This window comes from Zophobas morio, unplaced genomic scaffold (genome assembly GCF_036711695.1).
Source record: "Zophobas morio isolate AGI-343-1 ecotype UQ-CSIRO unplaced genomic scaffold, CSIRO_AGI_Zmor_V1 ptg000008l, whole genome shotgun sequence".
Lineage (NCBI taxonomy): Eukaryota > Metazoa > Arthropoda > Insecta > Coleoptera > Tenebrionidae > Zophobas > Zophobas morio.
The window spans coordinates 14429848-14451067 of NW_026972113.1; the positions used below are offsets into that span (position 1 = coordinate 14429848).

Sequence of the window (21220 nt, forward strand, 5' to 3'; positions counted from 1 at the left end):
GCCATTTACCAAATCAGTCTTATTTTGATTTTTATTTTTCATTTTCCCGATTTTTTAATTTGGAATTTCTCAGTTTGTATCACAATGTTTCCTGTTTTTATTTCCTTTACTTTTTCAATGTTTCATTCGATTCTATCATTTTTCGTTTATTGAATTCTTCAAATTTTCAATCTTTTATTTTTTTCAATTCCCCGATTTTCCAATTTCATAAATTTTCAACTTTGAGATTTTTGGATTTCTCAGTTAACCGTTTTTTCGATTTCTTTCATTTTCAATATTTCGACTTCACAGTATTTCGTTTTTTCGATTTGGATTTCTCAATTTTTAGTCTTTCGATTTTTAAATTCTTTGTTTCTTCAGTTTTCAAGTACTTAATTTGCAGTTTTTTGTTTTTTTTTTTTTCAATTTAAACCCAAGTTTTTTCATTTTTGATTTTTCAATTTTACAATTTTGTAATTTTTCGATTTTTTTTTAATTCCAAAAGTTGAAAAAATCGAAAAACTAAAAATTCGGAAAAATTTAAAAATCAAAAAACAGAAAAAACGAAAAATTGCTAAATTGAAAAACTCCAAAATACTCAAATGGAAAAAGTGAAAAATTCTAAAAATTATAATTATTAGATATTTAAAAATGAAAACTAGAAAAATTCCAAAACAAAAATTGAAGAAAGGAAAAACTCGTTATTATTATTAATGAATGATTTATTGATTAAATTAGGAACGGCTCACTACATTTTCCCAGAAAATTTTGGGAATACAATATTATTATTTTCAGTATTTTGCAAAAATGTTGACGTCATCATAAAACTCTGTAAAGTAAAAACTCAACTCAAAAATGCTGCATCTGTTTCACTGTACTCTAAGTGCGAGGGAAGTTCTGTCGAAACAGCTTTCCACCAATTTTTTAGATTTGCTTAAATAGAGTGACTGAAAAAAATTAATGACCAAGTCTTAAAAAATAAACATCCAATCAGATTTAGGAATTTAACTCGTTACTACGGAAATTCGCAATTTAACACCTTTTAAATTTAACAAGTTTTAATTTACAAGTTTTATAATAGGGGCAAAATCAGTCTTATGTAGCAAGTACTAGCCCCGCCCAACCGCCCCCTATTTTCTCATAGAATATCTCATTTGCCAAAATAAGTTTTACCTTAGCAAGTACTAGTTTTTTCATTTTTGATTTTTCAATTTTACAAGTTTGTAATTTTTCGATTTTTTTTAATTCCAAAAGTTCAAAAATTGAAAAACTAAAAATTCGGAAAAATTTAAAAATCCAAAAACTGAAAAATTCAAAATCATCGAAAAATTGAAAAATTAATTATCGAGAAATAGGAAAATTAAAAATCGAAAAAGTGAAAAATTCTAAAAATTATAATTATTAGATATTTAAACTGAAAACTAGAAAAATTCCAAAACAAAAATTGAAGAAAGGAAAAACTCATCATTATTAATGAATGATTTATTGATTAAATTAGGAAAGGCTCACTTCATTTTCCCAGAAAATTTTGGGAATACAATACTGTTATTTTTAGTATTTTGGAAAAATGTTGACGTCATCACAAAATTCTGTAAAGTAAAAACTCAACTCAAAAATGCTGGATATGTTTCACTGTACTCTAGGTGCGAGGGAAGTTCTGTCGAAACAGCTTTCGACCAATTTTTTTCTTTTCTTTTTGTTTGTTCGAGTAAATCCTCCAAATAATTAGAAAACATATATTTACAAAACAAAAATCTCGGCGGTGCACGACGCTTAAATAAACGTACAAAACGTGGACACAATCATGTCGCTAAAATACAAATAAATAACTCCTCTCCGTGAAACAACAAAACAATCAGTCACAGCTGTGGTCCAATTAAATACTTACATACAAAATGGAATAACTTGATAAATAACATTAAGTATACCTGTCAAGGTAAGAACACTAACAACACCAATAAATTAAACAGTAAAAACAGTAACCGCTAAACAACAAAACTCAACCGCACTCCTCTAACCTTCTTTGGTGATTTCGTACAGTCATTTCGATAGTGTCCTCCGAATATTTACACTCCGTATTGCCGCACAGACAAAACAGCGATTTGTACTTTGCAATCCAAAACTTCTCCCCGTAGTCGAAACTCAACTCCTCATCGCTAGCTATATCCCTATTTGCGAAAAACGCGATCCTCGGAAAGCGCAAATCCTGGTGCTCCACGAACACCTTCACCGACGTCAAATTCGGACTGCAGGAATGATTGATAAATCGGGCGAAGTTCCCGTAGAACCTGGCGTCGATGCAGTACGTATCTATATCCTACAACACGCCGCTAATTTTTGCGTCCTCCTACAGGACACCTATACTCACGCTATCGCTCCTGCAGACCCTATTTTCCAAATCGAAGAGGAAACTGTCGTCGTCGCGCTTGTCGGCTTCCAGATCGGTGATGATCTCGCCGACGTACTCGCAAACGAAGCTACCTTTCGGGATCAAACGCAGCGTGCGAATCCCCCAACCTTTATCCATAGTTTTGAACAGCTCGAATCTTTGGGTTAGTCCTTTTTGTACTACTCGGTTATTGCACGTGATTGCGTTGCACGAACAGCGCTCATTACACTCGAATATCATGGGGATGTCTTCAAGGAGTCGCGTTAGTGGTGTGGTTAACGTCGGAGGAGGCTCACCTGTGTAACTGAAGTCGGGCACCAGCTTTCCTTCCTCGTCGTACCAGCACCGCACCGACAATTTCCCGCAGAAGCAGTCGTCGTCCACGCACCGATCCGCGCACTGGCAATACTGCAACGAGCTGATCTTGGTTTCGACTTTGACGTCGTCCGAGGTGGTGCAGTTGCGGGTGATGTACTGGAAGTCGATCGGCTGCGGCTCGGCGTCCACGTTATTGTAACACTGCACAGGGTTGGTCTCTTTGCCCTTGGAGATGTCGCTACAAATTCGCATTGAAAACAAAACACACACCTTTTCGGAGTCGGTTACTTGGCCAGAATGACGTTGCTCGACTCGTAGTCGACCGTCGCCTGCAGCGTGATGTTTAGAGCTATCGGGCTGTACGAGTCACCGCCCGGCGGGACGCAGTCCAGCGGCGATTCGCTGTTTTTATTCAGTATAGTAACGTCTGCACCCCTCGCCAGCAGAACCACGTTGCAGTCGTACATATCCTGGCGCGCCCCGATATGCCTGCAACGAATTTTTACTTTCGGTCGGGGAGTATTGTGGCGCATTGATTAAATACATATAGATAGACCCATGCTATTGTTTGGAGCGAACAGGCCAACGGCCGGCGAACAAGAGATGGCGCACCAACAGTCGGCCGTCAAACGCCGATGAAAAGCTTGGACACCAATCACGCGCATAGGTAACACAAATCACACCAACAATACATTTAATAAATCTACCACTCGATAGAGGGCGACGAAACAAATGTGTAAAAATCTCATAGTCAGCATTTAGATAATAATTTACAACGTTGCCAGATGAGTCTAACACGACTTTGCCGTTATTTCTATTCGATTAGATTTTATTTCGTTTAAAAGTTTCTGGTAAATAAATGGAATTATTATAATGAATAAACAATACAAACAAATTATTACTTGTTATTTTAAATACTTGTTAGTGTTGATGAAAACATAAATAGTTATTAAAGTTATTCTAAATAGCTCAAATTTTACAGTACGAGTGGGATGTTTCAGGACGAGTAGGTAGCTGAGTCTTTAATTTCGAAACGACTACTGCGAAAAGAGTTACCGGACGTATGCTGTTATGTATTTTATTTCATACTGTCAACATTTTTTTTTATTCGATAAAATTATTATTATTTTGAGACAAAAACCCAAATCGAGTCACTTTTTCTGACATCGTCAGCAACCGCTGTTTGGTAAATGTTTTAATTTGTTTATTCGTGCAAATCAGCATCATATGTTTAAACACATAGTATAACACTTCACAGGACTTGTTTTTTGTATAATCCTGCTCGATGAACCCATGTTTTGTGCACTCCGTCTCGAAGGACCAATGTTTGTGCAACTGGGCTCGTCCTACCAGTGTTTTTTGTAATCTGGTTGATACGACAATGTGATACCGAATTGTACTTTGATATTGCTCGAAGGACCTTTGTTTTGTTGTGTGCGAAATAATAGACAGGACGGTTACAGAAGTATACTATCCTCAAACATATTTGGCGTTTATGACTTCACACCAATTTGACTCCCATTATAATTCAATAGGCCGTCACAACCGGATGTCTTAGACCCGCTCACCGATACCTACCTGAAAAGACCTTTTCGACGTGCCAGGGACGGTCGAGACGCGAAGGACCGGACTCAGAGTAATTTTGTTTGTTAAAATTTTCAAATTTCAAAATTTCCTTACAGAACATGATTTATACTTTGAAGAAAATTACACAAAGACACAATTATTAGAAGTGTTACACACTCGAAAATTTGAGAAACAATATAAAATAGATGCTATGGCGCGAGATCGTGGATTTAGGGTGATTAGACTTCCGCCGTACCATTGTATATTTAACCCCATCGAACTAATCTGGTCGCAAATGAAAAATAATATAAGAAGGAATAATACGGCACCAAAATTTAGTAGTGCAACAATTGACATAATTAGGGAAGAAGCTTCCAAAATAACTGCCGAAATGCGGGCCAATTGTGTACGACATTCCACAAAAGAAGAAGACCAGTACAGGGCACGGTTGATAACACCGTTAATTATTAATTTAGAAGAGTCGAGTGATGATGACAGTGACTATTTCGATCAATAAATAAGCAGTAGTAGTTAATAAGTAAATAGTTGTGCTGTAATAAAAAATGATTGAGTACAAAGTTACTTTGTTTTTACTTAAAATAAAAAACTTGAAAGGCGCAGTTGTCGGTAAATGCAAAACTCAGTCCTGCGCTGTGCTTTTACCAGAAAAGGTCTTTTCAGGTAGGTATCGGTGAGCGGGTTTAAGACATCCGGTTGTGACGGCCTATTGAATTATAATGGGAGTCAAATTGGTGTGAAGTCATAAACGCCAAATATGTTTGAGGATAGTATACTACCCCATTTACTATATTTCCAATCTGTGCATTTTTCGCTTCATTCGTAGGAGCCAGGTAAGAAATATCAGTGAGACCGGCGGTCTTTGAATAGATCGTAAATAAAGAGATTTAGTGAAGTTTCCTAGAACAGTCTGTCTCTTCAATGAAAATTTTAGTTTGTTAATGTAATTACCCAATTAGGTGGGTAGAATTTTAAACCGGATCGATAATTTTACTATGAAATATAGGTACAATACGCTATATTCTTTTCTCGCTGCAAGACAGAACAAATAAAAGAATAGTTTCTAAAGTTGTTCCATTTTTCCACTGTTTGTTTTCTTTGAGATACGAGTAGTTCTTGTGCCGAAGTGAAACACCAAAAAGTCGAAAGTTCGGAAATCAGAGTGAATTTTAAAACACATAAAAACGACTTCTTTATTTATTTAAATATTGTCCTGTAACGTTCTGCGACGTGGAATTGAGTTTCTTAATGTACAAAAGTATGTTAGATAATAACCGAAAAATTTTCTTGATTAAAACTAAAGGAAACACAATTATTACTTGGAATAAAAATAAAGAATATCGAGAACTTGTGCTATGTATTAAAAATATTTAATTTAAATAAGTAAATTATGTTAATAAACCATAAAACCACAAAAACCTTTTTTTAACACAAATTATATTTCAATAAATTTTCAGTGGCGAGTTATCGATATACTTAATTGTATTTACATCATAAAATGTGAAAGAAAATGTCTGATTTTTGACTTTATGCGGCATATGTTACCCGTTTTTTAAGATTTATATGAATGCATATGTTTTGTCTTTAGTATATATCTGTCCGTCTCTAGTCTAATAAATTTTCTAAACAAATATAGTAAGTTTTGAGAAAACGCATTTAAAAGCATTTTCCTTTCTATTATTAGTAACAAAAGCGAGCACACAAAAGCGTAGAAAAAATTTCCAATGTGTTATTTACATTTATTTTACTTCATACTGTGTCAAATTTCACGTTTTACTGGATTCGAAGGAGTCCGGTAAAATAAAAAAAAACGGACAAGTCCGGTAAAATTGAGCTAAAAAGAACAAGTCCTGTAAAGTGTTACTATGTGTTTAAACACCATTTTTGATGCTGATTTGCACGAATAAACAAATTAAAACATTTACCAAACAGCGGTTGCTGACGATGTCAGAAAAAGTGACTCGATTTGAACTTTTTCTCAAAATAGTAATTATTTTATCGAATGAAAAAATATGTTGATAGTATGAAATAAAATCCATAACGACATGCGTCCGGTAACTCTTTTCGCAGTACTCGTTTCGAAATTAAAGACTCGGCTCCCTACAGTCGCCTCGTCCTGAAACATCTCACTCGTACTGTAAAATTTGAGTTACCGGACCCTATTTATAATAATGTTAGCACTAACAAGTATTTAAAATAACAAGTAATAATTTGTTTGTTTTATTTATTTTTATTCATTATAATAATCCCATTTCTTTACCAGAAACTTTTAAACGAAATAAAATCTAATCGAATAGAAATAACGGCAAAGTTGTGTTAGACTCATCTGGCAACGTTGTAAATTATCTAAATGCTGACTATGAGATTTTTACACATTTTTTTCGTCGCCCTCTATCGAGTGGTAGATTTATTAAATGTATTGTTGGTGTGATTTGTGTTACCTATGCGCGTGATTGGTGTCCAAGCTTTTCGCCGGCGTTTGACGGCCGCAAAGTCAGTTTATAGGAAAGGCGCTAGATTTAAATCCAAAAAAGGTTCATTAATTCTCATGTCAAGCTTGAAATTTGATGACAATAAATTGCACAATTTAAATTTTTTAACTGTTGTGCTAAAAATGCCGTGTTGTTGTGCAATAACCTGCCACAATAAATGTGGTGTTCACTTTTACAGACTGCCATAAAAAAAATAGATCCGGAGAGACGAAAAAAATGGCTTGACAATATACAGAGGGAAAATTTATCTGAATACGCTATGATTTGCGAGGTACCAATAATAACTAGTAAAATAATAGTACATTATGGAACTAGTGGATGAAGTTGAATTTCAACGGCGAGAGTGATTTTTTCACCCGAGCGAGTGCAACGAGCGAGTGCGAAAAAGAAACTCGAGCCGTTGAAATTTCTTCATCCGCGAGTTGCATATACTATTTTTTCTAAGAAATTAGGAAATAAATGTTTGTTTATGGTAGGTATTTTATTTTTGAAATACATTAACTGTAATAGAACAATTTGTGCAATTATCACCAATAATATTTACACTTTTATCGTAAGTATTATTTGAACTTGTATCTTTGTTTAAACTTAGTTGGCTGCTTCCTGTATCAATAACTGCACTTGTATCAGATTCGAAAATGCCGCATTGGCAGCATTCAAAATTTCTTCAGAAACTTCGTCAGTCTCACTCATGTTCATTGTTTTCACTTGTGTAAACTAGCAGTATTAAACGTCAAACACTAACGGGTCGTCCAGCCTAGGCGTCATGATTTTCGAAGCGCGCGAAGCGGACGGTGCGGTCGGTGCAGGCGATACGCGACACGTTTCGCTAGCTGCGAAACGCTCAGGCTGGACGACCCGTTAAAATCGTAGACGGCCGAGTATTTTTCCACTAGAGGGTGAAATGAAATTTCATCCACTGCCAGCGATGGGAAAATGACAAACTTCAACCTTAATGAGTAGAAAAAATAATATATTCATAACTATAAATATATTATAGAATCACTTTACAGAAGACCAGTTCGAAAATAGAAAGGACCGTAAAGTGTTACGTTGGAATGCTGTCCCAAATGTTTTTAACTTTGCAAATCAAGATTCTAAGAAATCGCTAAAACGTAAAAGAATAACAATAAATGAAGAAAATATTGGTATATTATTGTAACATTAGTCTGACTTACGTATTAAAATATCTATTGCTATAGCAGACATCGCTAGTATCAACGTTGAACATTCTAAAGAATTTCAAGAATTGATAAAATCGTTAGAAGAAAAATTGGAAACTGCAAATAAAACAATCCAAACTTTAAAAAATGAAAATGAACAACTACTCAAAAGTTTAAAGAAAATTTTCCAACCCGAACAAATTAGGTCTTTAAAAAAAGGTTTTCCTAACTGTACAAAATGGTCGGAGCAGACGGTAAGAAAGGCTTTAAAGTTATACCTTACCTGTGGTTCAAATGGCTATGAAGAAATTAGAAAACAAAATTATCCTTTTCCAAGTATCAGAACTTTGCAAAGAAGATTACAATTTTTCAAGTGCATGCCAGAAATACACGACCAAATTTTTAAATTGTTAGAGATAAAGGTGGACTGTTTACTTCCAGAAGAAAAACACGCCGTGTTAATGATTGATGAAATGGCTATAAAGCCTGAATTACAATTTGACAACAGTAGTGGTGAAGTAATAGGTATGATAATAACACAAATTTTGTTTTTAATAATTAGTCATAATAAATAATTACTTAGGTAAACCTACACTCAAAAATTCTGGTGATAAAGATAGCGATGAGTATGCAAGTCACGCTCTTGTGTTTATGCTGGACGGCGTAACGACCAGATGGAAACAAACGATTGGGTATCATTTTACAGGAAATACATACTCAGCTACAGAGGCAAATGAAATAATTTTATCAATTTTGAAAAAAGCTCATTCGATCAAATTGGATGTTTGCGCTATCATTTCGGATATGGGACCACAAAATCGAGCTCTTTGGCGTCTAAATCAAATTTCGGCTGGTAGATTTTCAAAAATTAACAATGTACAAGAATATCTCATTAACGACACCGAAAAGAAAAAAAAATATTTTGTAGCAGACGCCACCCATGTGTACAAAAATATTCGACTTGCGTTAACAGATGGAAACACATTGTATTTAAGTCAAGATGTTGTTAGTAAATATAATTTACCAACCAATGAAATTACCATTGAACCCATAAAGAAAGTTGTAGAAGAAGATAATAAAATGGAACTAAAAATTGCACCCTATTTAAAAGAAACCCATTTAAATCCAAATCATTACCAAAAAATGGCTGTACAAGGGGCTATGGCGATTTTAAATCACGACACATCTGCAGCAATTAAATTTTATATTTCGAAAGGAAAAATCTCACAAAATCATCTAACAGCTTGGTTTTTAGAACTTATTTATAAGTGGTATAGTATCCTGAGTTCTCGATCAGCAAAACTTGGTCTAAGCAAAAATAAAATGGTGGAATACGAAGAAACATTGAAATTCCTAAAATATATGATCCACATAAACATCAAACATTAAAATTGGACAAAAAGGGCACTGGAAACCAATTCAAACAGGCATTCTTTTAAGTACCCAAACTGTTTTGGACTTACAGGAAAAATTTTTGAACACCCATAAATTTCAGTATCTTTTACTAAGTAGATTTACGCAAGATGCTCTCGAAAATGTATTTTCAAATATTCGAGCTCGAAATCCAGTTCCTAACGCAAAAGAATTTAAAACGGCTATGCGATTAATTTCAGTGTCTCAGTATTTTAAAGAACCAAAATACGGAAATTATGGTATAACTGACGATATTCCACTGGTGGATTTTTTTACGGATGATAATCAGTCTGATATAGAAGTTGAGCCATTTCTTACAATAGATTCTTTAGCAGATAACATAAAACTTGAAGAAAAACAATCACTTTATTATCTTTTGGGATCCATCATAAGAAATATAAAAAAACAACCAACTGCACTGTCATACCTATTTTTCAACTATTGCTACACAAGATTTAGAAACTACTGAGGATTTAAAAACATTAGTTGATTTAAAATCATATAAGGAAGGACTGTTGTTATATCCGTCTAAATTAATATTTGATGTAGTACTTGAAGCAGAAAAAATTTTTAGACAAAACTGTAATAAATTAAGTGCAGGATCTCTAAAATTAGATCATTTAGTCTGCGGATTTTTAGATTTGTTAGATGAGGAATAATTTCCTATTTGTCACAACATCCAAAAACGTGTTATTAATTTATTTTTTAAAACAAGAATTTATATTCATTTAAGAATTTACCATTCTGCCTCTGTTGGATCTAATTTAGCTAAATCTAGTCGTAGTGTAGGTATGCGAGCAGTTTTAAACTTTAATTAGTTAATTAGTTGTTTTGTGTTAGTTATTTTGTTCTCGTTACTGAGTTAATTGAAATTAATAAATAATGAAACTTTTTACAATCAATTTGGAAACTATTTTTGGTCATGCTATTTTACGTCAAAATCTAGAGTATCATGAAATATTTGCTTTGAAAGCGCCATCATGCGGACAAAAAATCGTTATTGTTGCCCTGTCAAACTCGTGTCGGTACTTTATAAAAAAAAAATTATCAACTGACTTTGGACGGCCGACTGTTGGTGCGCCATCTCTTGTTCGCTCCAAACAATAGCATGGGTCTATCTATATGTATTTAATCAATGTGTGGCGCTCGCACTTACAAGGGCGTGTCCCCATGCGCGTTGACGGCGTTTACGTCGCACCCCTTATTCAGCAGCAACTCCGCAATGTGCGCGCTGCCGCTGAAGGCCGCCCAGTGCAAGGCCACGTTGTGCTCCACGTCCCGCAGCGAGGCGTCCGCACCTTTATAAATGAGAAAATTGGCGACCTCTGCGTAACCGTGTTCACATGCCCATACCAGAGGCGTCCAGCCGCCATCGTCTTGGCTGTTGACGAAGTTCTTGATCGCGGAGGCGGCGGCGAGCAGCAGCTCGCACGCCTTGAGGTTGCCGCATTTGGCGGCGAGGTGGAGGGCGGTCATGCCGTCGGTGCCCTGCAAAACGGCGCTTTTTTTCGGAAGACTCGCTCGAAAATTACCTTCAGGTCGATGCTGACGCCGGTCTTGATCAGGTAGTGGACGACGTCGTTGTGGTTCGATAGCACAGAGAGCATGACGGGCGTGTTCTGGTCCTTGTCGAAGGCGTCGGGCTGCGCCCCGGCCACGAGGAGCATGTGCACGACGGCGACTTGGCCTTTCTGCGCCGCTAGGTGCAACGCGGTGCCGTCGTTGCATTCGGGAATTTTACAACTAATGTCGACGCTTTTCGATCCTGCGGGAGAGGCGTTAGAAGAGCGAAACTTCGGCTGGGGGCTTTACCTAAAATTACCGCTACTTTTTCGACGGAGTTGTTGCGAATGGCGACGACCAAGTCCGCCAGTTCGAACTCCTCGTCGCCGTACTGCAGCGAGTTTTGCATGTCGAGCGCGCCGAGCGGGAGGAGTGGGGGCGTGATACATTTGATTTCGTCTTCGCTTTTACAACTACTCGGAAAACTCATTCTAGCCGACGCACTAAAACGTCCCCGGATTAATTGAAAGCCTTACCCTTTCGAAAAAAATTAGTACCACAACGAACTATACAAAAATGGCTTGCAAACTACATGGAATTTACCTAAGTTTAAAAATACGTGTGGCTTCATTCTGTAAATAAATTTCATAGAAAAAAATAACTGTTATACACGCAAAGACACACAAAAACAAAACAATCTAGTCTCGAAGACGCTCCACAATAATCACGATATAGTCTCGCCAGAAACATTCCGACTTTACCCGCGCGACGAAGGCCGTAAAATCGACATGATTCTGACGAAACTTTACCTGAACTGTCGAAGATCAACTCAATCAAAACAAAATCCCTGCTAGAATCTGACACACGGAAATTAAAAAAAATGAACAAAGTGACGACACGAAATCGACCGCAAAAACTTACTATTGAGCCTTTTGTACTGGGAGAAAAATGGGTCTTTTCGCCGAGTGCATGGTGATATTGACGTCGTAAGGAGGCGTAGGTGCACCGCAGTGGGGACAACAGTCGGCGTCGCCGACGGAAATCTGACATTCGCGATGGTAGTGGTGTTTGGATTCGCATTCGACGAACCGTCCCTGAATTAGAACGAAAATTTAAGACCCCACGAATGCAACTTTCCCGCCGTATACCTGTGTGCAGAAAACTCCACACGTTGGGCAACAGTTGTGACGCAGCAACCTGTTTCTGTGGGATTCGCACAGGATCGTGTACGGTATTCGGGTCGAGGGCCGCATCAGCATGGCTTCTTTGGGCTTTATGATGCGGCTGCAGCCTACGAATTTATCGCCGATGTTGTCCACCGCTGCGCAATAGCTAACTTCTGAAAAAAAAAAAAATTATGTAATTCTCTTTTATTAGCGACGATCCTAACATCAGAAAAAGGACAGACCTGCTGATTTTCCAATAAACCTAACATTTTTACTTCCCGAGCGTAAGCAAAGGAAGTATTGTAATCGAGTCCGTAATAAAGGACATCGGCGCTAAATTCAAACTGGCCCAAAGTCGAATATTATTGCTTTCATCTGTGTGGTCCGAGCATTTTTTTAATTCGCATCGATTTTTGAGATTTTTACCTTTTCGATTTTAGGATTTCTCAGTTTTTCGATTTTTATTTTGGAGTTCTCGCATTTTTTAATTTTTTGTTATCGATTTTTCAGTTTCTCGATTTTTATTTCGTCAGTTTTTTCAGGTTTCAATGTCATAATTTTTAGATTTGACAGTTTCTCGTTTCTTCGATTTTTCCAGTTTAAGATATTTTTATTTTTTGATTTTTCAATTGTTGATTCTTTCGTTATCCGATTTTTTACTTTCACTATTTTTTCAACATTTCGGTATTTCAATTTTTTTATTGTTCAATGTTTCATTTTTTCAATTTTTCAGTTTTCGATTTTTTTAATTTTACAGTTTTTCGATGTTTACTTTGACATTCTTCAACTTTTGAATTTTACAATTTGTCGATTTTTAATTAAACAGTTTTTCGATTTTACAGTTTCTTTTTTTTTCAATTTCTCAAGTTTTAAGATTACAATTTTTAAATTTCTCGGTGTTTCAAGTTTCGTTTTTTCTATTTTTGATTTTCAATTTTGCAATTGTTGACTTTTCTTTTTGTAAATTTTCAGTTTTTTCATTTTTAAGATTATAATTTTTCCTTTTCCAATTGTTGACATCTTAATTATTCGATTTTGAGTTTCTTTATTTTTGCAGTTCTTCGATTTTTCAGTTTTTATTTTTTTAAAATTTCACTTTTAATAAGTTTGTCCTTTTGTTGAAAAATTAAAAAAAGAATAATTGAGAAAATGAAAAATTAAAAATAGAGTATGTACATATGTACTACCAAGTATGTAATTCCGAGTTGTTTCGTTTCTTCGATTTTTTATTTTCTCAATTCGAGATTTTTAAATTTTTGTTTTTTTTTAATTGTTAATTTTTCGATTTTCATTATGATTTTTATTTTTCAGTAAAATTTTCGATTTTTTAATTTGCAGATATTTTAATTTTGCGATTTTCCAAGTTGCTTTTTACCATTTTTCGTTTTTTCGATTTTTCAATTTCTCAATTTTTCAGGTTTCAATATTATAAGTTTTCGATTTTACGTTTTAATTTTTTTCAAATTTACAATTTTGTAATAGTTTCATTTTTAAATCTCCCGAGGATTCTTTTTCAAGTGTACAATTCTTGGGTTTTCAATTATCCAATTTTTCAGTTTCTGCATTTTGTCAAATCTTTGATTTCTCGGTTTTTAAATTTTTCGGTTTTTCAGTGTTTCTTTTTTCAATTTCTGAATTTTTAGTTTTCCGATTTTCATTTAAAAATTTTTGGATTTTGAAATTTTTTTTTTGTATTTTTGATTGTTTAATTTACAGAAATTTTTGTTTTTTTTATTTTTCGTTTTTTCAATTTTTCACTTTCTCGATTTTTAATTAATCAGGGTTTTCAGGTGTCAACATTACAATTTTTTGATTTTTCAATTGTTTTAACCTTTTAATTATTCGATTTTGAGTTGCTTTATGTTTTCAATTCTTCAATATCTCAATTTTTGAATTGTTGGCTTTTTCAGTGTTTCTTTTTCGATTTTTCAGTTTTTAATTTTTTGATTTTTCAATTTTTCAGTGTTACAATTTTCCGATTTTTTGGTTTTTTGAAATTCCAGTTTTAATAAATTTGTCCTTAATTAAAAAAAGAAAAATTGAGAAAATAAAAAAAGTACCTACTTCCAAGTAGGTAATTCCATATTATCTTGTTTCTTCGATTTTGTAATTGTTTCATTTTTAAATTGGCTGATTTTTAATTTTTCACTTTTTTCAAATAATTATTACGGATTTTATTATTCAATTTTTGGCTTTTCCATTTTCCAATTTTTCAGTTTCTGTATTTTTTCAATTCTTCGATTTCTCAACTTTTAAATTTTTCGGTTTTTCAGTGTTTCGTTTTTTTCATGTTACAATTTTTTAATTTTTCCATGTTTCGTTTTTACAATTTCTTAATTTTTTAGTTTTCCGGTTTTGATTTTAAAATTTTTGAATTTTGAAATTAATTTTTTTTTTCGATTTTTCAATTGTTTTTTAACCTTTTAATTATTCGATTTTGAGTAGCTTTACTTTTTCAATTCTTCAATATCTCAATTTTTAAATGTTGGGTTTTTCAATGTTTCTTTTTCGATTTTTCAGTTTTTAATTTTTGATTTTTTAGAATTCCAGTTTTAATAAATTTGTTCTTTTGTTAAAATTAAAAAACGAAAAATTGAGAAAATAAAAAAAAGTACTTCCAAGTAAGCAATTCCAAATTATCTTGTTTCTTCGATTTTTTGATTTCTCAATTTGAGATTTTTATATTTTTCGTTTTTTTAATTGATAATTTTTCGATTTTCCGTGTTTCGATTTCTCCATTTTTTAGTTTTGGGATTTTTATTATGAAATTGTTGCATTTTTCAGTAAAATTTTTGTATTTTTCAATTTTTGGATTTCTATCTGTTGAATTTTACAATTTTTCGTTAATTCGATTTTTCAATTCTTAGATTTTTAATTTATCACTTTTTCAGGTTTCAATATTACAAAATTTCGATTTCACAGTTTCTATTGTTTTTTCGTTACCCAATTTTCAGTTTGCCAATTTTTTCAATTTTTCGATATTTCAAGTTTGGTTTTTCAATTTTTGATTTTCAATTTTTTCATATATTTTTTTTTTCAAATATACAATTTTGTAATTGTTTCATTTTTAAATTTGCCGATTTTTAATTTTTCACTTTATTCAAATAATTATTACGGTTTTTATTATTCAATTTTTGGCTTTTCCAGTTTCCGATTTTTCAGTTTCTGTATTTTTTCAATTCTTCGATTTCTCAACTTTTAAATTTTTCGGTTTTTCAGTGTTTTGTTTTTTCGATATTACAATTTTTTAATTTTTCCATGTTTCGTTTTTACAATTTCTTAATTTTTAGTTTTCCGGTTTTGATTTTAAAATTTTTGAATTTTGAAATTAATTTTTTTTTTGTATCTTGATTGTTTAATTTATAGAAGTTTTTGTTTTTCGTTGTTTCAATTTTTCACTTTCTCGATTTTTAATTAATCAGGGTTTTCAGGTTTCAATATGACAATTTTTCCATTTTTTAATTGTTTTAACCTTTTAATTATTCGATTTTGAGTTGCTTTTTTTTTTCAATTCTTCAATATCTCAATTTTTAGATTGTTGGGTTTTTCAATTTGTCAGTGTTACAATTTTCCGATTTTTTGATTTTTTAAAATTTCAGTTCTAATAAATTTGTCCTTGTATTAAAATTAAAAAACGAAAACAAGAGAAAATAAAAAATAAAAAAAGTACTTCCAAGTAGGTAATTCCAAATTATCTTGTTTCTTCGATTTTTTTGATTTCTCAATTTGTGAGTTTTATATTTTTCGTTTTTTTAATTGATAATTTTTCGATTTTCTAATTTGCTTTTTAATTTTTCGATTTTCTATTTGTTGAATTTTACAATTTTTCGTTTATTCGATTTTTCAATTCTTAGAAATTAAAATTTATCACTTTTTCAGGTTTCAATGTTTCAAATTTTCGATTTTACAGTTTCTATCTTTTTCTCAGTTGTTCCATTTTTTAATTGTTTTTTCGTTACCCAATTTTCAGTTTGCCGATTTTTTCAATTTTTCGATATTTCAAGTTTGGTTTTTCAACTTTTGATTTTCAATTTTTCATTTCCTCAATTTTTGGCTCTTCATTTTCTGTATTTTTTCAATTCTTCGATTTCTCAACTTTTAAATTTTTCGGTTTTTCAGTGTTTCGTTTTTTCGAAGTTACAATTTTTTAATTTTTACATGTTTCGTTTTTACAATTTCTTAATTTTTTAGTTTTCCGGTTTTCATTTTAAATTTTTTCAAAATTTCGGTTTGAATACATTTGTCCTTTTGTTGAACAATTAAAAAATGGAAATCGAGAAAATGAAGAAATAAAAAAAGAGAATTTGAAAAATTGTATACCAAAAAATTGCAGAATTGTTTCTTTTTGCCGATTTTTCAATGTCTTGATTTTTAATTGTTTTGTTTTTTGATGTTTCACTGTTACAATTCTCCGGTTTTTCAAAAGTTCGGTTTGAATAAATTTGTTCTTTACTGAAGAATTAAAAAATGAAAAATCTAGAAAATGAAAAATTAAAAATCGAGAATTTGAAAAATTTTATATCGAAAAATTGCAGAATTGCTTCGTTTTGCCGATTTTTCAAAATCTCGATTTTTAAATAATTAGAGTTTTGTGGTTTCAATATTACAATTTTTCGATTTTTAATTATCCAATTCAATTGCTAAATTTTTCAAGTTTTCGATATTTCTAGTTTCATTTTCAAATCTTTGGATTTTGAAATTAAATTTTTTTGTATTTTTGATTATTTAATTTATAGAAATTTTTGTTTTTCGTTTTTTCAATTTCTCGATTTTTAATTAATCAGGGTTTTCAAGTTTCTCGATCAGGGTTTCAATATTATAATTTTTAGATTTTTCAATTTTTAAATTTTGCGATATTTCAAGTTTCATTTTTCAGTTTTTAAGCCGCATTTTTTCGGTTTTTTCAAATTTTCTCTATTTTTTCAATTCTTCGATTTCTCAGTTTTTTGATTTTTCAATTCAATTCAAAATTTCGGTTTAAATAAATTTGTCCTGTTGTTGAACAATTAAAACATGACAAATCGAGAAAATGAAGAAATAAAAATTGAGAATTTGAAAAATTTTATACCGAAAAATTGCAGAATTGTTTCTTTTTGTCGATTTTTCAATTTCTCGATTTTTAATTGTTTCATTTTTTGATGTTTCAGTGTTACTATTTTCCGGTTTTTCAAAAGTTCAGTTTGAATAAATTTGTCCTTTGTTGAAGAATTAAAAAATGAAAAATCGAGAATTTGAAAAATTTTATATCGAAAAATTGCAGAATTGCTTTGTTTTGCCGATTTTTCAATTTCTCGATTTTTAATTAATCAGTTTTGAGGTTTCAATATTACAATTTTTCGATTTTTAATTATCCAATTCAATTTCTAAATTTATCAAGTTTTCAATATTGCAAGTTTCATTTTAAAATCTTTGGATTTTGAAATTAAATTTTTTTGTATTTTTGACTATTTAATTTATAGAAATTTTTATTTTTCGTTTTTTCAATTTTTCGATTTTTAATTAATCAGGGTTTTCAGGTTTCTATATTACAATTTTTCGATATTTCAATTGTTTTTTCAATTTTTTTTTTGTTTTTCGTTTTTTCAATTTTTCAATTTCTCAATTTTTAATTAATAAGGGTTTTCAGGTTTCTATATTTAGATTTTTCAATTGTTTTTCAATTATCCACTTGTTTAATTTCTCATGTTTTCATTTTTCGATTTTTCAATTTTAAATTTTTTCGATATTTCAAGTTTCATTTTTCAATTTTTGATTGTCATTTTTTCGGTTTTTTCAATTTATCTTTATTTTTTTCAATTCTTGGACTTCTCAATTTTTAAATTTTTTGATTTTTCAATTTTATAATTTTTAGACGTTTCAATGTTACAATTTTCTGATTTTTAAATTTTAAAATTTTTCAAAATTTCGGTTTGAATAAATTTGTCCTTTTGTTGAACAATCAAAATTGTTTCTTTTTGTTGATTTTTTCAATTTCTCGATTTTTAATTATTTTGTTTTTTGATGTTTCAATGTTACAAGTTTTCGGTTTTTCAAAGTTCAGTTTGAATAAATTTAACCTTTTGTTGAACAATTAAAAAATGAAAAATCGAGAATTTGAAAAATATTATATCGAAAAATTGCAGAATTGTTATTCGATTTTGCAATATTTTATTAAAATTGAAAAATTGCAAAATTGTTTCGTTTTTCGATTTTTTGATGTTTCAATTTCGGGATTTTTTATTTTTTCGTTTTTCCAATTTTTCAATTTTTCGGTGACTCGACTTTTTAGTTTCTCGATTTTGAAATTTTTGGATTTTTCATTTTAAAATTTTTGTATTCTTCGTTATTTCAATGATACAATTTTAAGATTTTCCAATATATTAGTTTGGATAAATTTGTTTTTTTGCTGAAAAATAAAAAAACACGAAATTGAAAAATTAAAAAACTAAAAGTTTAAAACTCAGAAAACTGTAAAATCAAAAACTGAAGAATCTGTAAAATTAACAAATCGGTGCCGACAGCGATTATTAAACTCTTCAAATAAACCCAAACAACTAGCAAATCTAAATTTATATGGCTACTATCTTTTAAAAAACTTCACATTTGTAACCTGAATTGAAATATCAAAAAAAAATACGTAAACTGTGTCAATAAAGCCTGACATTTACACAGCGATAAGACTGGCTGATAAGACTTCCTGTAAGTTATTTTGCATGAAAGAACATACCTTCGTCACTACTCCCTAAATAAAACTGAGTTTTCTCCGTGCACAAACACAGCCGTGCCGCCACCACCTCGTCCCCGCCCTCAGAACTGTCATTTTTCGCAAATAACGCATTCTCATCGTTTGGGGCGTCTTGCAAGCTAGGCTCATCCAAATCCGTCGCTGAATCGTCTTTAAACCGACTGCAAAATACTTATATTCAGCAAATAACCCCCACAAACAAAATAATACCTAGTGGAGACCCTCCGCGACCTCCTGCAGCCACTCTCGTCGGACTTCAGCCCATCCTGCACGCTCTGATCCGAGTCCGAATCGCGGCTGCTGTCGCTCTTAAACCGCTTCGCCTTCTTCCCATGCTTGTTGTGCTTGTGCTTATGTTTCCTGTGATTCCTGTCGTTCTCCTCGTCCGTGAAGCTATCGTCGTTGCTCTTCGCTTTCTCGTTTTTCGCTTTGCCTTTCTCCGACTTGGTCTTCTCCTGCTTGGCCAGCGCCAGGTTCTCGAGGATCTTCTGCGTTGGCTTGAGCTGGCGCGTGAGCCTCTGCGGCTTGTTGGACTCGTTGTACGACTTTTCTTTCCTCGCGATGGCGCTCTGCAGCACCGACTCCGAGCAGTCCTTGCTGCGTCTACGGGCCGACCGCTTCAGCCCCGACTCCTCCAATTTTTCGTCGACTTTCTGCCGCAGGCGCCGGCCGGTCTCCTTGGCTTTCGCGGGGGACTCCGCCGTGGGCTTCTTAAAAGACAGGATGATTCGAGGCTTCTCGACCTCGTCGGCGGCGGGCTCGTCGCCGTGGTTTTCCTCGTTTGTACTCTCTTCAGTCTTTGTGTTCTCTTCAGCGGCGTTGTTGAGACTAGAGCTAGAGTCCGCGGTGCCTGCTTCGGGGCTGTCTTCGCCGTTCGGTTTTTCAGTCTTGTTGAATTCGCTCTTCATTTCGCCTAGGATTTTGTCGATGATGTTCTTGTCTTCGCCTTGAATGTTGGACTCTCCGGATTCGCTGTCACCAGAGTTCATTCTGTTTTCAGACACGGTGGGTTTAAATTGGGCTGGGTTCGGTTAAACGGGCGGATTTTCACATAGTAAACTGGGTATGGGGCGACGGGGATTTCATCGAGCTAATTCTACAAAACTTGATGTCAACACAGACACCAAGACATTTCTTGGGTAGCGGCGGCGCGAACCGGTACCGGTATTACAGGGCACAGCTTGAGTGACACTTGACGTGTGTCAAATTTATAGGTTTCTGTTGATATTGTTTGATTTGAATGAATTTGTCTCCTTAAAACAGAGGCCTAAAATTATTAATTAAGTTCTCCTTAAAACAGAGGCCTAAAATTATTAATTAAGTTCTTAATTATAATTATTTAATTATATATTATCATTATTACTTTTAAAATTAAATTATGCAACCAAATATACATCTCAAGTCATTCTATTGCTGTGTCAGTCTCCTAAATCCAAAATTTACAAATTAAAAGTAGGATTTATAAACTTAAACTTCCTGTTGAGGTTAAAGTTCCCCTTGCAGTTGCTGCTCCCGCTGACGTTGATTTTAGAGATGAAAATTGTCTTTAAAATTGTTCAACTTTTGCCGTATTTAAGGGTGCCCAGTAGCAGACCGAAAAATGAGCTAAATAGATTTTCATTTTACGGGCGTAATTTCAACTTTGAAAAAAAGATCGACATTTCAATTGATAGATAATGTCTAAATCTTTGGGGAAGTCAGAATATTTTTTAAAATAAGTGATTGTTTAGTGTTTAATTAATCGTTCATTCTTCCAAGGAAATTCAATTTTTAGACGAGGAGAGAGCATTTTTCGCTTCAACTTTTATATCAGTGCAAAGACAACATTGAGCTCTATGGGGAAGAACCGGTCATTTTTGTTTAAAATTTATATTTATCAAAATATTTGCTTTTTAAAAAAATACTGAATAATGAAAATAAAGTGAAACTAGGCAACCCTATTTACAAAGTTTTCCGTTTCAATAAATGGCTGAGTTTTACACAGCAGGGAGCCTTGCCGACCGACCCTTTCAGGTAATCAGTCCAGGTACTTTAGGTCATAAAACTCCTAAATACTCTTAGCTGACCAATATTGTTGAAACTCTTTTACAAGTCGACTTCTTTCATTGCTGACATAATTTGATTTAAAAGTATGCAAATTTTTATAATTTTATATATTCTACTAAAAGTATTTTCTTTGAAAAAATTATTCAAATATTTTTCATTAATCTGTCATTTTATATATTAATCAATACACAAAACTGACAAGATTTAGATTCTCATCACTTCACTAACCACTTATTTACCTGAACAATCATATTTATTTAAATTTAATTTTTTGATACTCTTTTCCGCACCACCTATGACGTAGAGTATTATAGGCACGTTTTTTACGTGATATCTCCAGTAAACCTATTCCACTATTACTATTTATTCCTGTGTGTGTTTATACTAGAAGGTCAAAAGATTTATATGAACTGCACATGACGCGAATGCAAATAAAAAAAAAT

At 32.7% G+C, this 21220-nt stretch overlaps 1 protein-coding gene across 1 annotated transcript; it reads right to left on the reverse strand.

Moving 5' to 3' along the window:
- Positions 1 to 1701: 1701 nt before the first annotated feature.
- Positions 1702 to 19883, reverse strand: LOC135125441 (histone-lysine N-methyltransferase EHMT2-like). Its single transcript, XM_064051067.1, has 11 exons — positions 18942 to 19883; positions 18714 to 18892; positions 11990 to 12180; positions 11763 to 11935; positions 11151 to 11344; positions 10871 to 11103; positions 10495 to 10826; positions 2975 to 3175; positions 2665 to 2924; positions 2348 to 2616; positions 1702 to 2296 (listed from the first exon to the last, which is right to left on the reverse strand). The coding sequence occupies exons 1-11, from the start codon at positions 19718 to 19720 to the stop codon at positions 1979 to 1981; spliced, it is 3129 nt and encodes a 1042-aa protein (XP_063907137.1). The 5' UTR covers positions 19721 to 19883; the 3' UTR covers positions 1702 to 1978.
- Between the last annotated feature and the right edge of the window lie 1337 nt (positions 19884 to 21220).

Bases quoted from the DNA above. Each gene is read 5' to 3' on its own strand.
- LOC135125441 (XM_064051067.1), bottom strand. From the start codon at position 19,720: ATGAACTCTGGTGACAGCGAATCCGGAGAGTCCAACATTCAAGGCGAA. The intron at 3,176-10,494 runs GTAAGTGCGAGC...AATTCGTTGCAG, and splicing joins GCGCATGGGGACACGCCCTT to GCATATCGGGGCGCGCCAGG. The intron at 2,617-2,664 runs GTGAGCCTCCTC...GACTCCTTGAAG, and splicing joins GCCCGACTTCAGTTACACAG to ACATCCCCATGATATTCGAG.